This window comes from Nelumbo nucifera, chromosome 7 (assembly GCF_055504915.1).
Source record: "Nelumbo nucifera cultivar China Antique chromosome 7, China Antique-T2T, whole genome shotgun sequence".
Classification (NCBI taxonomy): Eukaryota; Viridiplantae; Streptophyta; class Magnoliopsida; order Proteales; family Nelumbonaceae; genus Nelumbo; species Nelumbo nucifera.
Genome location: NC_142655.1, coordinates 11186018 through 11200569, shown reverse-complemented (window position 1 = coordinate 11200569; position 14552 = coordinate 11186018). Strand labels below are relative to the sequence as shown.

At 35.0% G+C, this 14552-nt stretch overlaps 1 protein-coding gene and 1 pseudogene across 1 annotated transcript in view; both read left to right on the top strand.

The window, feature by feature from the left end:
• LOC104608925 (uncharacterized) overlaps nucleotides 1-4571 on the top strand; it is a 37399-nt gene extending 32828 nt beyond the window's left edge. Inside the window, exon 7 of the mRNA XM_088892215.1 lies at nucleotides 3394-4571. Coding sequence (XP_088748341.1) covers nucleotides 3394-4571 — 1178 coding nt within the window. The remainder of the gene's footprint in view (nucleotides 1-3393) is intronic.
• Nucleotides 4572-6761: 2190 nt separating this feature from the next.
• Nucleotides 6762-11144, top strand: LOC104608928 (wall-associated receptor kinase 3 pseudogene; annotated as a pseudogene).
• The last annotated feature ends 3408 nt before the right edge of the window (nucleotides 11145-14552 follow it).

Here is a 14552-nt window from a genome sequence, read left to right as displayed (position 1 = left end):
TCGGTTGGGTGGATGTTGGGGTTAGGATTAGGGTTGAAATTCATGAATCAGACTTAACTTCAGGTTGGGTTAGGGTTGATTAGGAGTGGCCTCAAATCATGATTCAACTCGGTCTAAATCGAGTTTCGAGTCGAGCTCGAGCCCAATATATAGGCTTTTTTGCTAACTGAGTCAAGCTTGAACCTAACAAAACTCAACTCAGCAGGCTCAGGAGCCAAATCGAGTTTTTACATATATACACATATGCATGTATACATACATATATACATACATACATATATATATACTATTTTAATTTTTTATATATATAATAATAACTCATTTTTAAAATATTTAATTTTATTTTTACAAAATATTTGGCTCATAGTCAAGCTTGAGCCAAGTTGAGCTCAAACATATGAACTTTTGACTCAAGTCGAATTCAGGCTCAAGTGTCTAGCTAGAATTGAGATCGAGCTCGAGCTTGAGCCTTATCATGTATTGGTGAGTCGAGCTCGAGTAGTTAGATATTTAGCTCGACTCAACTCAAATCTACCCCTAGGGTTAAAACCTCAGGCACTAATCTCAAATTGACTCTATAGTATATGTCATATATACATATATATATGATATATCATACATTGATTTGTTTAGATGCATAATAGTTGTATAGCCCCCACTACATACTATCATGTATTTATTTTATGATAATCACTTCACTTAATCCTAATAATCATAAAGACCAAAACCTTACATATTTTATGTTTATTGAATATTTTATTCTTCATCTCCTCTCTATTGTTTACTGCCCACAAAAGATTCATCATAAGTCATAACTCATAATGAGCTATAGTCATTTCAAACACTTCTTTTTTCTGATTTTTATACTAAAAGAACTAATAAAAATGTTAACAAACAAATACTAATGGAACATATGATTTATATATGTAGTGAAGGTTGAGTTAAAATATCAGAGTAAGAAGTTTCACAAGATTTTAAGGGATGGGAAGAAGTTGGGTTGGGCCCAACCCGAAGTTGACTTTGGGTTGAGTTGGGTTGGGTTAGTGTTGAAGGAATTTAGTTAGGATTAGGGTTAAGATTGGATAGGTCAGGTTGATGATTGGATTGGGTTAGGATTGTGATTGGGGGTTTAGAACTTAGAGTTAAGTTAGAATTGGCCTCAACCCGACCTAACCTGGACCGAGTTACAGCCCTATTATTTTTATTGAAAAAAGGAAAATTACATACTACTACCCTGTACTTTAGGCATTCATTTGCAACAAAGTCCCGACTTCAACTTTCAAATTCAAGCACTTTGTCCCTGTCCGGTTAATGGACTTGACAGTAAAAATAAAATTATAAAAATGCCCATTTAAAGTTCTTATCCTGTTTTCCTTTGTCTGTAATTTTGTTGTTTTTTTTAGTTTTTTTACAACTTTTAGTGTGTCTCTCTTTTTTTTTTTTTTCGGTTGCAAATAATTTTAGTGTTTTTTATACTTTCTTGTTTTGATCTGTATTATTCTCATTTTCTTTCTTCATTTTTGTTGTATTTACTGAATTTTATTTTGTCCTTATTTTCTTTCTTTTTTGTTTTATTTTATCAATTTTTATTTAATGGATAAAATCATTTTAAGGGAAGAAGTTTGGGTTTTAGAAATGTTTAATGTGCACATAAGCCTGACATAAGAATCTTTTCTGAAGCTAAGTGCTAGATCAGGGTGAGTCTTTGTCGCAAACTAAAGTTAGAGAGATCAAGTGTCAATATCCAAACATCAAAGTGGCAATTTGTAATTTACCCAAATTAATAAAAGTTCGAAAAATAAAAGCTTACTAATAATCTTTTTTATTTTGCCACAATTTATCCTTCTCCTGGGAATGAGAAGAAAACAAAATATTTTGAGGGGAAATAAACTAATGAGTAACCCAGCATAACCTTGATTAATGTTGTCTGTTGACAAAATGGGATATATGTTCGAAGTAGAATGTGATGCATCTAGATCGGATCACCAGCTGGTTCACTGGTTTGAAGATCCAATTCCGGTTTGGTAATATTGGTCTTGATTCAAAAGAAAAAAAAAATTATTGTTCAATGCATTCCCAGAAATATTAACTCTACTGTATAGTTAAGGTAGGTGCCAATTTGGAATTGATGTTAATTTATGGCCGGATATAAGTATTATAAGTAAAGATATTTATTATTTTAAATTATTGGAGATATATAGTTTAAATCAGAATTCTGAGTAGATTGCAGTCTAAAAATCCCCCCACCCACAAATAAAAAGGCAGGACTTATAGGCTTCTTCTAAATTCCAATATGCCCTTTTTACCAAAAAAATTCTAATATGTCCCGTGGGTAATCCTATTTTCTGCGTAGGTCCCAATGCATAACTTGGGCGGGCTGGGCTTTGTTTGAAGTTAAACCCAGTCCAACCCCAAGACCGAGAATAAGGCCCGAGGCATACGGAGCTTGAAGTCAATCCCAAGCAGCCCAGTGCCCAACCCAGGCCAAGTCCATATTGAAATTTTATTCGGGTTGCGCTCAGGCCTGGGCTGAGCTTAGACTGGAAAAAAGTTAAGCTTTGTATTGTGCCCACCCAAGTCGAACACACCTTTCCGAGATGAAGGATTAGTGAAATGATAGAAATGAAAGGATAATGTACTAGTTCTCTGGGCTAGCTAGCCTCTCTTCCAATTTCTTTTCTCTTGTACCACAAGAAGACTACAGAAGTACCATATTTCATTCTCCCACTTCATCCTTCCATCCTTACCTTACAATGAATAATCAGTCCAAATTTCTTAAAGAAAATTTTATTAATAGTCCGTTTGATTGAAAGGAATAGGGGTTTGGAATCAGAATTGGACATCCATTTGGTTGGGTGAAATTGAAATCTCATTTTCATTTCAATTTTGAGCAAGACTGAAGAAAAATGGATAACATAAAAGTATTTGGCTACAAAACTCTTGCCATGAGCCACCTTCCAACTAGAATGACAAAATGAGTGCATGGCACAAAAATTAAAATATCTTGCGGCACAAAATATAATCATGCCAAACGTTGCCCAAATTTAGTCTTCTAAGAAGCTCTGTGCCAACAATTAATCATAAACCACCAGCCTAGGTCACAAATTGCTGGAATAGATTTTTTTTAGCGGACGATTGACGATTAATTGTCTCTCAAAGAACATTGACTGCTAGCCATCTATCAGTTGGAATAGATCTAGATTGGTAGTTTATAACTGTTGGAATAGATCTTCTTTGAAAATTGAAAATGAGAAACATGGGGGACAAATATATGATGTTTTATTGTATAATTGTAATCAAAATGTTCAAAATTTATTCTTATTCTTGACACAAATGTTCTTTCTTTGGTACTATAATGTTTTATCAATAGTGAATTTTCTCAAATGCATGTAGGTATTGGCTCGGGCATCTTGTTTCTACTTATTGGTGCCTCTTGGATTTATTGGGGATTCCAGAAAAGACGACTTCATAAACTTCGAGAAAAATTTTTTCGACAGAATGGAGGTCTGTTGTTAAAGCAACAACTCTCTTCACGCGATGTTTCTATGGAAACTGCTAAAATCTTTACTGCAGAAGAGCTTGAGAAGGCAACTAATAACTATGATGTGAACCGTATCCTTGGTCGGGGAGGGTATGGAACAGTTTACAAAGGAATTTTACCAGATAATAGATTAGTTGCCATTAAGAAATCGAAAATTATTGATGAAAGTCAAATTGAGCAATTCATCAATGAGGTGATTATTCTCTCCCAAATTAACCATAGAAACGTGGTGAAGCTCTTGGGTTGTTGCCTAGAGACTGAAGTTCCATTGTTAGTGTATGAATTTGTTACAAATGGAACTTTGTTCCAACACATCCACAATGAGGAGAATAAACCATCACTTCCATGGGAAAACCGTTTAAGTATTGCTGCACAAACTGCATCAGCACTTGCTTACTTGCACTCTGCAGCTTCTCCACCAATTATTCATAGAGATATTAAGTCTACTAATATTCTCTTGGATGATAATTACGAGGCAAAAGTTTCAGATTTTGGAGCTTCACGGTTGGTTCCATTAAACCAAACTCAATTTACAACATTAGTACAAGGGACTATGGGATACTTAGATCCAGAATATTTTCATACAAGCCAATTGACAGAGAAGAGTGATGTTTATAGTTTTGGTGTGGTTCTTGTAGAGCTATTGACCGGAATGCAGGCACTCTCCTTTGATAGACCCGAACAAGAGAGGAATCTGGCTATGCACTTTGTTACTCTAATGAAGGAGGACAAGGTTAATGAGATTTTGGAGGATCAAGTGATGAATGAATGTAGTAGAGATCAGCTTAAGGAAGTAACCATGCTTGCCAAAAGATGTTTAAAACTGAATGGGGAGGAAAGGCCTACAATGAAGGAAGTGGCGATAGAGTTAGAGGGGTTGAGGAGGTCTGATAAGCATCCATGGGTAGAACATAATTCTGAAGAGGTAGAGAATTTACTTGGTGGAACTTCAGATTTTCATAGCTCTAACGCTATTGGGTTTGACAGTTTAAAGAATAATGTGGTATTACCACTGGATGGTGGGCGATGATATTTCAACTTCAAAGCCCATCTTACTAGTTCAATTCCTCTAAAGAATTATTTCTCTCCATTATGTGTGTTTCCTTATGTAATAAAAGGTATGGTTCTACATACCAGTTGTCATTGAGGATGCACATTTACTCGTTTTGGCTTGCATTTTAGTTTCTTGTTCATTCATAGATCTCATAACACAATTGCTTATATTCATGCTGCTTTGTCTTCTGATTTTTTCTTTCCCTATGTCTTGGGAGAACTCTCCATAGAAGCTATTTGTCACTTGCTTTGATTAATAAATTATCTTATGAAACGGAGAAAAGAAAAATGATAAAAACTTGAAAAAGGATAGGGGTTGAATCACCCATTGGTTAAATGGGTAGAGTTGGTCGGGTCAAGTTATGGATATCCATTGGATTAGGGGTGTAATCGAGCCGAATTGAATTGACTTTTCGGGGGCTCAAGCTCATTCTCAAAACTCGACTCAAGCTAGACTGAGTTTTGTGTTTTACACTTGGACTTGAACCGAGTCGATACTCGCTAGGCTTGAGCAAGTTATAAATAAGTTGTTATTAAAAATTATAAATAAATTAATATTTAAAATGTTATAAATAAAAATATTGAAAATTAATATTTTATTAGAAGCTTGATTAGTCTTGCAAACTACTTGAGCTGGGTATTTGAAGCTCGAACTTGGGTCAATTAACTATTCAACTTGAGTCAAGCTCAAGTTAACTTGATAATCTTTTAGTTATTTAACGAGATGAGCCCAAGTAACTTGCAAGTTGGCACGACTCCTTGCACCTGTAGCTGCATTAATGAATTAAGTCTAAGGGGATGTTCCATAACATGAATGGTTGGTTTTATTATAGAGAACAAAAAACAACGGCCAAAATTATATTGTTTTTGTTGAACATCCCCTACCTTGTCTTGCCATTACGGCATTAGTTTGGATTTTACTTTCATTTAAATTCAAATAAAGCATTAATTGCATTGGTTGCAATTATCGCTACAGGGGGTCTTTTTGTCACCGTTCCCTACCCCTTCGGCTTGGACTACCCAGACTGTTACAGAGAAGGATACGACCTAACCTGCAATCATACTTTCAACCCTCCCAAGCTATTCATATCAACTGGTAACCTGGAAACATCACCGTTCCCTACCCCTTCTTTCTTGATTTTTTTTTTTTTTATTCTTGGATCATGGAAAAGGCGGGTTCAACTTTGTACAATACTTGGTGCAAAAGGAGTGGTTTGTGGTCAATGGCGGATCTACCTTGTCTTGATTATTACCCTTATATATAACGACACCCCTCTGATCAATAATCTACATCCGGGTCCCAACTTGCCGACCTCTATGTAGGCCGTAGCCCCAAGGTTACGTTCCTTTGAAAACTGAATGAAAACAAAGGTGTAACATCAATAGTTAGTTAAATTGTCGGATTTTTCAAATTTGAACAATTAAGCACTACTTTGCAAAGCCATCGACCAGCTTTTCCTAGTCTATACTTTCTCTACTTTGTGAAATTCCACTCCAGCCCCTGCGCTAGTAAAATATTAAAAATAAATTAATCGTTGTAAATGAAGAGTCATTCACTATATGATGGATTGACGTGTAAGATGACATCTGCGCCTTACAGGTGTTCCACATGTACATGTCAGCGTGCATGGAAAGATATTATCATTGGGAATTGGGATGTGCTGTGGGGGCGCAAATATGAACTCCCCGACGTGCGTGTTACTCAAGAGGGTGTTAATTTCCTTGTAGGACCGGTGGTATTTAGTATTTACATGGCCTACGATTTCAACACACGACTTTTCTTACTCAACCTAACAGGGGTCACTTGAGCCACAACGTCCCACATCACATTCCTGTAGTGTATTAAAAATATTTCTTAATTATAATATCATTATTTGTGATACATTATTGAGAGATATTCCTAATATATGACGGAGATGTATACGTGAGGTGTCCATTGTGGGGCGCAGATGTGAATTCTAGTCACTTTAAATCAAAATCAAAATGATTTAATACGTATATATGTTAAGAGTCCAATTGACGTCCAACAGGGGTCACTTTGCATGAGGCCAAAAAGATTCAATCGGACTTTCACTGATTAAATCATTCTAGCTTCATGCAAAGTGACTCTATTGGTATGCTCGGCTATGAATTTTCTTTCTTGATTTATTTTTTTTATTCTTTGATCATGGAAAAGACTGGTTCAACTTTGTACAATACTATCTACTACGCAGCTGGTGCAAAAGGAGTGGTTTGTGCTCAATGGCGGATCTATCTTCTCTTGATTATTACCCTTACCCGCTCAATAATCTACATCTGGGTCCCAAGTTGCCGACCTCTATGTAGGTCGTAGCCCCAAGGTTACGTTCCTTTGAAAAATGAATGAATAACAAAGGTGTAACATCAATAACTAAATTGTCTGATTTTTCAAATTTGAACAATCAAGCAATGCTTTGCAAAGCCATCTTCTCCACTCTGTGAAATTCGCTTTGCTTATAATTTTACTCAAAAACAAAAACAGTCTCTGTGTTCTTCTTCGCACTTTTTTATTCATATGAAAAAGCTCTCTTACAAGAAATTATTTCTTCGGCAAATACAAAAGGAGCAAAGCCCTTTATCGTAGGGCTCCTACTAAGTCTATCTGAATGGCCGAATTCGAATTTTGATATCTATCCGTTGATAATTGGATCGAATATGAATCCATTTTTACTTGATCCAATATAATTTGGTTCAATTGGACTTGAAAACATTTGCCAATATATTGTACCTAGCTGTTGAGTTTGACTATGATGCATGCTTAAAAAAAATAATGTATATATACGGGAAAAACTTATAGTCACATCATAAAAGTGGTAATCAGTTAGTTGGGTTTTTATCCAAATTCATAGATTTTTTATTTGCTAAAGCCCTTCTAGTATCACCACTTCTTGGCATCATAATTTCTTTTTTCTTTCTCTAACTATTAGTAAAGTTGATATAAATTTTATAGTTTTACTTAGTTTCCACAGGTTAAAGTTTCATATAAGTAATTTTTAATTAATTTCATTCTATAAAATATAATACCAAAGTTATTTTTAATTCATTTTATTAATAGTATATATTTTTTATCATTTTTTAGTTTAATTTATAAAAACAAAATCAACCATGTCCTCCAACAACCTCTTAGTAGGTTGGAAATGGATTAATTCACCAATTGGTTAAATACCCAATCAAGAATTTTTTTTTTCAATTTGCATGTTTCTTTAAATCCCACATTACTTTTATAAATACCCCAATCAAGATATATAAAAGAGAGAATTTTGTTTAGCTAGAGACTTCCTTTTTCCAATGACTCTCTTTAACGTCCACGGTCCATACTGGCACCCTCTAAGACTCTATGACTAAGACTACCAATCACTCTCGATCGATGCATGTAGGTTTTTTTTCTCTTAAAATGAAATTGATGCGACCACATTCAATGTCGTTTAATCCAATCTCAACTCTCGAAGCTAATTGTATTTCGGATCACTTTGATGCTTAGGCTGTGTTTGGTGGCAATGCAAAAAAAAATTCACTGATGCGAATTTATGGCAGTGCAAACATTGAAGAAACTATGTTTTTAGTTTCAGATTTTAAAATAGAAAATAGTAACATTATCTAAGGTATATTCTCTTATTAAATCCTATATACAAGACATCTTTCTCATTATTAAATTCTACTAATTAAATCCATAATATTAATTTAATAATATAAAAGCAAATATTTTAAAAACAAAATTATTTTTTTACCTCTCGGTGGTGGGTAAGCAATTCAACCATTTGGGGTCAAATGCATTAATAAATAATGTCATAATTAATTAATAAAAATAGAATAAATAAAATATATAATAGAAAAATAAAAATTTGGGCACATCACTAGCATTGTATATTCATTATACTAAACAAAAATAAGTATAAAATCTAAGAAGTACTTTTATAAATGATGAAAATGGAATGCCAAAATTAAAATCAACCAAGAAATGAAATGATGTCATAATCAAAAAATAGAATTTTTAAAAACAAAAAATATAAAGAACCACAAAAATAAATTTTGTACATAAGATATAATGTTATATATTTATCAAAAATAAAATATGGGGTACGTCTATAATATTATACATTTATTATATTAAACAAAAACAAATATTATACATAAGATATAACTTTATCAATAATAAATGGGTTAGTGATTTAGGTAAAATGGATTAATTGATGATAAGATAGTTAAATAATAAATATTTAAAAAGTAATAAAAAAGTACAAGTAATCAAAATAATATATATAAAAAATTATATATTTATTATGTCAAACAAAAATTAAGTGTGATAAGTAAAAATTATTTATATAATGTTGATGAAATATATAATTTAAATATGATCCTAAAGCAAAGCTATTTTCTTATCTAAATAATGAATCAATGATCCAACATTTTAAAGAAATTCGTGATGTCATAATTGAATAATAAATATTCAAAAAAATGATTGAACACAAAAAATAAAAAAGTATAGAGTTTTGTCAAAGACATTTTAGAGCATTTCTAGTGTTATATAATCAAAATATTAAATAAAAATTATTTTTATTTAAGACAGAAATGGAACACAAAATTTAGTAATAGTAGTAGTGGTAGTAGTAGTAGTAATAAAATTTCAATTTATTACTACATGTGCACATTTAGTACAAGTATTTAAGTTTATTTTTAGTCATATTGTTACTTTCATTAAATTTCAATTTATATCTTAACTATGATATATCTAAAATTCAAGTAATTAATATGAATTTTTTTTTCATACATGCAACGCACATGCTTAATTACTAGTTAAAACAAAAATGCCGTAATTGGTACGACCATTTAGTTTAGGTGGGATGTAGTATTTAATAGAAGTCATTCATGACCAATTTACTTAGTATAAATTAAAGGCCAAATTACAGACAACCAACCTGTATTGGGGTAATAACATTTAGGCTCAGTTTGTAAAGAATACAAATACAAATATGTGCAGTACAAATACATACAACATACAAGGTTTTATACACTAGATATTTGTATTTGTACTCCTTCCAAACTGAGCTAGCCTCTGAAATTTTCTGTGACAACCTCCCCCCCCCCCCCCCCCCCCCCCCCATACCTTGTGGATTTCACACTTTATCAATTGACTTTGTGGAATATTTTGTTAAACATTTCTAAAAACTAGTTCTTTTATTTGAAATTTGTAAAATCCTAACTCTCAGGTGTTTATCTCAATTTTCTTTTAACAAAATTCATCTTGAGAATCCGAGTTGAAAGTAAATCTTGAGAATGCTTTAAGAATTTGAGAATTCAAGCCCGGCAAGAGATAAAGTCAAGACACAACTTATGAGTTGCTCTTATCTATGTAGGTACTGGCTTAGGCATCTTATTTCTATTTATTGGTAGCACTTGGCTATATTGGATACTCCAAAAAAGAAAGCTCATCAAACTGAGGGAGAAATTTTTTCGACAAAATGGAGGCCTTTTGTTGAAGCAACAACTCTCTTCACTTGATGGAAGTGCAGAAACTGCAAAAATATTTACTGCAGAGGAACTTAGAAGGGCAACCAACAACTATGATGAAAGTCGGATCCTTGGATGTGGTGGCTATGGTACAGTATATAAAGGAGTTTTACCGAATAATAAACTAGTTGCCATTAAGAAGTCCAAAATTGTTGATGGAAGTCAAGTTGTGCAATTTATAAATGAAGTTGTCATTCTTTCCCAGATCAACCATAAAAACATAGTAAAGATTTTGGGTTGTTGCCTAGAGTCTGAAGTTCCATTATTAGTATACGAATATGTTTCTAATGGAACCTTATTCCATCATATTCATAATGAGGGATACAAGTCTTCAATTTCATGGGAAAACCGTTTAAGGATAGCTACAGAAACTGCAGTAGCACTTGACTATTTGCACTCTGCCGCCTCCCCTCCAATCATTCATAGAGATATTAAATCTGCTAATATACTCTTGGATGATAATTGTATGGCAAAAGTATCAGATTTTGGAGGTTCCAGATTGGTTCCATTAGACCAATCTCAATTTACTACATTAATTCAAGGAACAATGGGGTACTTGGATCCAGAATACTTTCATACAAGTCAATTAACAGAGAAGAGTGATGTTTACAGCTTTGGTGTAGTTCTTGTGGAACTGTTGACTGGAAGAAGAGCTCTTGAGTTTGATAGGCCCGAAAAGGAGAAAAATCTAGCTATGCATTTTGTCACTTCAGTGAAAGAGGAGAGTGTAATGGAGATTCTAGAAGATAGAATGTTGCAAGAGAATAGTAGGGATCAACTTGAAGAGGTCATTAAGCTTGCAAAGAGATGCCTAAATGTGAAAGGGGAAGATAGACCTACCATGAAAGAAGTGGCAATGGAGCTAGAGGGACTAAGAAGATACAATAAACATCCATGGATAGACTCTAATCATGAAGAAGCAAGATATTTACTTGGTAAACCTTCAAATTCATACGGTGGAAACACCATGGGCTATGATAGTTTGAGAGACCAAGTTATAACACCATTGGATAGTGGACGATAGCTTTTAATTTGTTTAACTTCCTACACATTATATATTGTCTTTGTTATCTATCAAGAACTGGTACAATATGGAATACATAGAATTTATTTCATCAATTCTATGTGATCTTCTAAGATGTAAATTAATTTCTTACCTTGAACAAAGTTTAATACTAATTATATTTTTTTTGTGATGTATTTTCAACACTTGTTGCTCATATTTTATGACATTGATCCTAACAAATTTCATACAGAACCTTTGAATCATCGGTTCTGGTGCATGTGCTAGCACACACCACATGACACAACATCATTAAGCTCAACCAATATATTGTAGGAAATAAGTTTCATAATTGACTGGCTTAGGAAGTGTAGGGGGTGTTTGGTTTTGTTTTTGAAGACAAAAGCAATCAATTACCAAAAACAATTAATGGCATAAAATTCATGCATTAAATCAGTAGATACAATACGTGAAAGAAATTCCAGGCACACTCACACATCACATGTTACAATTATATATGTACTACCCCTTGACGCGTCAAGGACCTAGGTCAAGATAAGCGCACGCGCGAGAGAGAGACCTCAAGCCGCTGAGCATGTCAAGTTTGTTATTTTCTATTCACTTTTTCTACCCACTCTAATTCACTGCGCGCAGTAGAAAATCTGGCCACGCCTTTCTATTATATATCAGTATGCTCGTTTCCTGTCTCCATACCTGGGCCCGGATTCTCAACGCACTGGGACAAACCGTTTAAAGCCCGCAAATCTCAAGTTAACTTCCCTGACAGTTGGCGCATGGCGCACCCTACTGCTGGACACGAGGAAAGAGGTGGGATCGTTGACTGCCTGGGCCCCACCTCCTCCCTCATCTCCCCTGTATGGCTGTATCTAGCAAAGGTATCGGACTGCCTCTGTTCTCAAACGCAAGCCTCACATCGTCTGCATCCGGTATGCAGAAAACTTTTTGCATCAACCAATAATAAGAGAACACGCCATATAAAGATGGTGGATGCATTATTTTAACTAACGGAGTCCAGACATTAACGGGCGTCTAGACTCCAAAAACTTTTTAATTTTGTTAAACCCGCCCAATCTCCTTTTGACTGGACTCTTGACCTGTTCCCCTCTCTCCCAACCTCCATTTTCAACTTCACGAGTTTCCACCATCATCGGTTGCATCACCGATGTTCGATCTCCCGTAGTTTTTCTTTATACTCTTGCACAAAAAAATAAAACAAGAAAAGAAAAGGAAAATTACAGCTGAAGTGGACGAAGTGAGAAAATTCTCATTACTTTTTGTCAAATGATGACATATATTGATATATGGGCGAAATATATATGCGATGAGATGTAGTTGCGGTGGTGGAGGCCATTGCACAATCGAATCTTGTTCTGTTAACCACCATCCTGGCTTTCCGGAAATTTCACAATCGAATCTTGTTCTGTTAACCACCCCTCCCCCCGTCAAGTTGGGCATGAAGGGAATGGATATCCAACTTGTCAAGTTGATTATCGCAATAAAACAATAATGGCTAAGTGATCGGAATGCTGAGATCCATTTAAGCCAAAGCAATTATGCGCTGGTGGAGGCCATTGCACGATATTCTGCCTCGGCAGATGAGCGGGCTACAGCGTTTTGTTTTTTTGTCTTTCAAGATACAAGTGCATTACCGACAAAAATCACATACCCTATTGTGGATCATCGGGAGATTGGGCAACTACCCTAGTCAGTATCATAGTAGGCTCGAACATTAAAGCCATTTGATGTAGGTAAGAGAATACATTTGTTTGGAAAAGCAAAGAGATATCTGAGGATATGTAAGGCTGCAAAAATGTGAGCTTCAGTTGGTATTGCATATGTTGACTGATGGCATGAACAGAGTAACAAAGCTCTGGTCGCATAATGGTTAAGTACACTAGTTGGCCAATGAGACGACAAAAACGACTAGGGTCCAGAAGTAAGGGACTATGTTCATCAAATCGTAGTTGTTGTTCCATTGGAAATGATGATGGGCAACAACTAGTCATGCTGGCTTCATGTAGTATGTCAAGTAAGTACTTCCATTGATGTAAAAAAATCCCAGATGAAGAGCGATGAGCCTCAATCCCCAAGAAATAAGTGAGCAGTCCCAAATCTTTGAAACGGAAACACTTGTCTAGATATTGGTTTAGATCATTAATTCGATCAAGATTGCTGCCAGTGATGATTAGGTCATCGACATAACCAATGACGACAATGTATGGACCTGAACTAGAGGAGAATAAAAGTGATTAGTCATTTAATGACTGAGTGAACTTGTACTGCTTGAGGGCATCTAAAAATTTCTCAAACCATTGTCGAGAGGCTTGTTGTAGACCATAAAGGGATTTGTTTAGTTTATACACTCGATTGTCACTTGGATTAGAAAGTCCTGGTGGAATTTTCATGTAGACTTCCTCATGAAAATCTCCATTCAGGAAAGCATTATTAACATCAAGTTGGTTTAGGGTTCATCCCAGACTGGCAGTAACTAACAAAAGGCATCTGATTGTAACTAGTTTAGTCATTGGTGCGTATATGTCATGGAAGTCCAAGCCCTCGACCTGAGTGTACCCCTTAGCCACAAGTCTCGCCTTATAACGATCAATTGTTTCATTAGCTCGATACTTAATTTTGTACACCCATCATGCACCAATGGCTCGTTTTCCTGACGGAAGTTCAACAAGAGTCTGTGTTTTATTTTGTTCAAATGTTGTAAGTTCATCTTCCATAGCTTGTCGCCATCATGGATCAAAAACTACTTGGTTGTATGTGTGTGGCTCAGTTGGGGTGTCCACATGATGAAGAAAACTGGTTGAGTATTCAGAGAACTAACAATCATAATCTCGTAAGTATGCCGAAGTTTTCCATTGTCGGTGAGCTCGAGTCATATTAGTTATACTAGAGTTATATTGGTTAGGGAAACCACATCAGGCTAGACTGAGTCATTCTGAGTCGGGTTGGGCTGAACGGTTTCCTCATCATGTGGAAGGCAACCAACGTTGTCAAAAGTGGGTAACGGTATAACTGGACCCTGATTTGTGACATGTGTTGACTCATTCAGCATGAATGGGAAATGATTTTCATAGAAGACAACATCACGTGAGATGAAGATCTGTTGGGAATCTTGATCAAGGATTTTGTAATCCTTTTGCACAAATGGATATCCAACAAATATTCCTCTAATTGCTCGAGTAGTAAACTTGTCACAAGTACAACTGTGGTTTCTAACATAAACCAAACAGCTGAATACCCGAATATGGTCATATGATGACAGTCGATTAAACAACAATTCAAAAGGAGTTTACCCACTGAGTACTTGAGTTGGGAGATAATTGATCAAATATGTCGTTTGTGGTACGTATTCTCTCCGAAAGGGAAAGAGGGATCCCTGCCTGAAAGTGAAGTGCT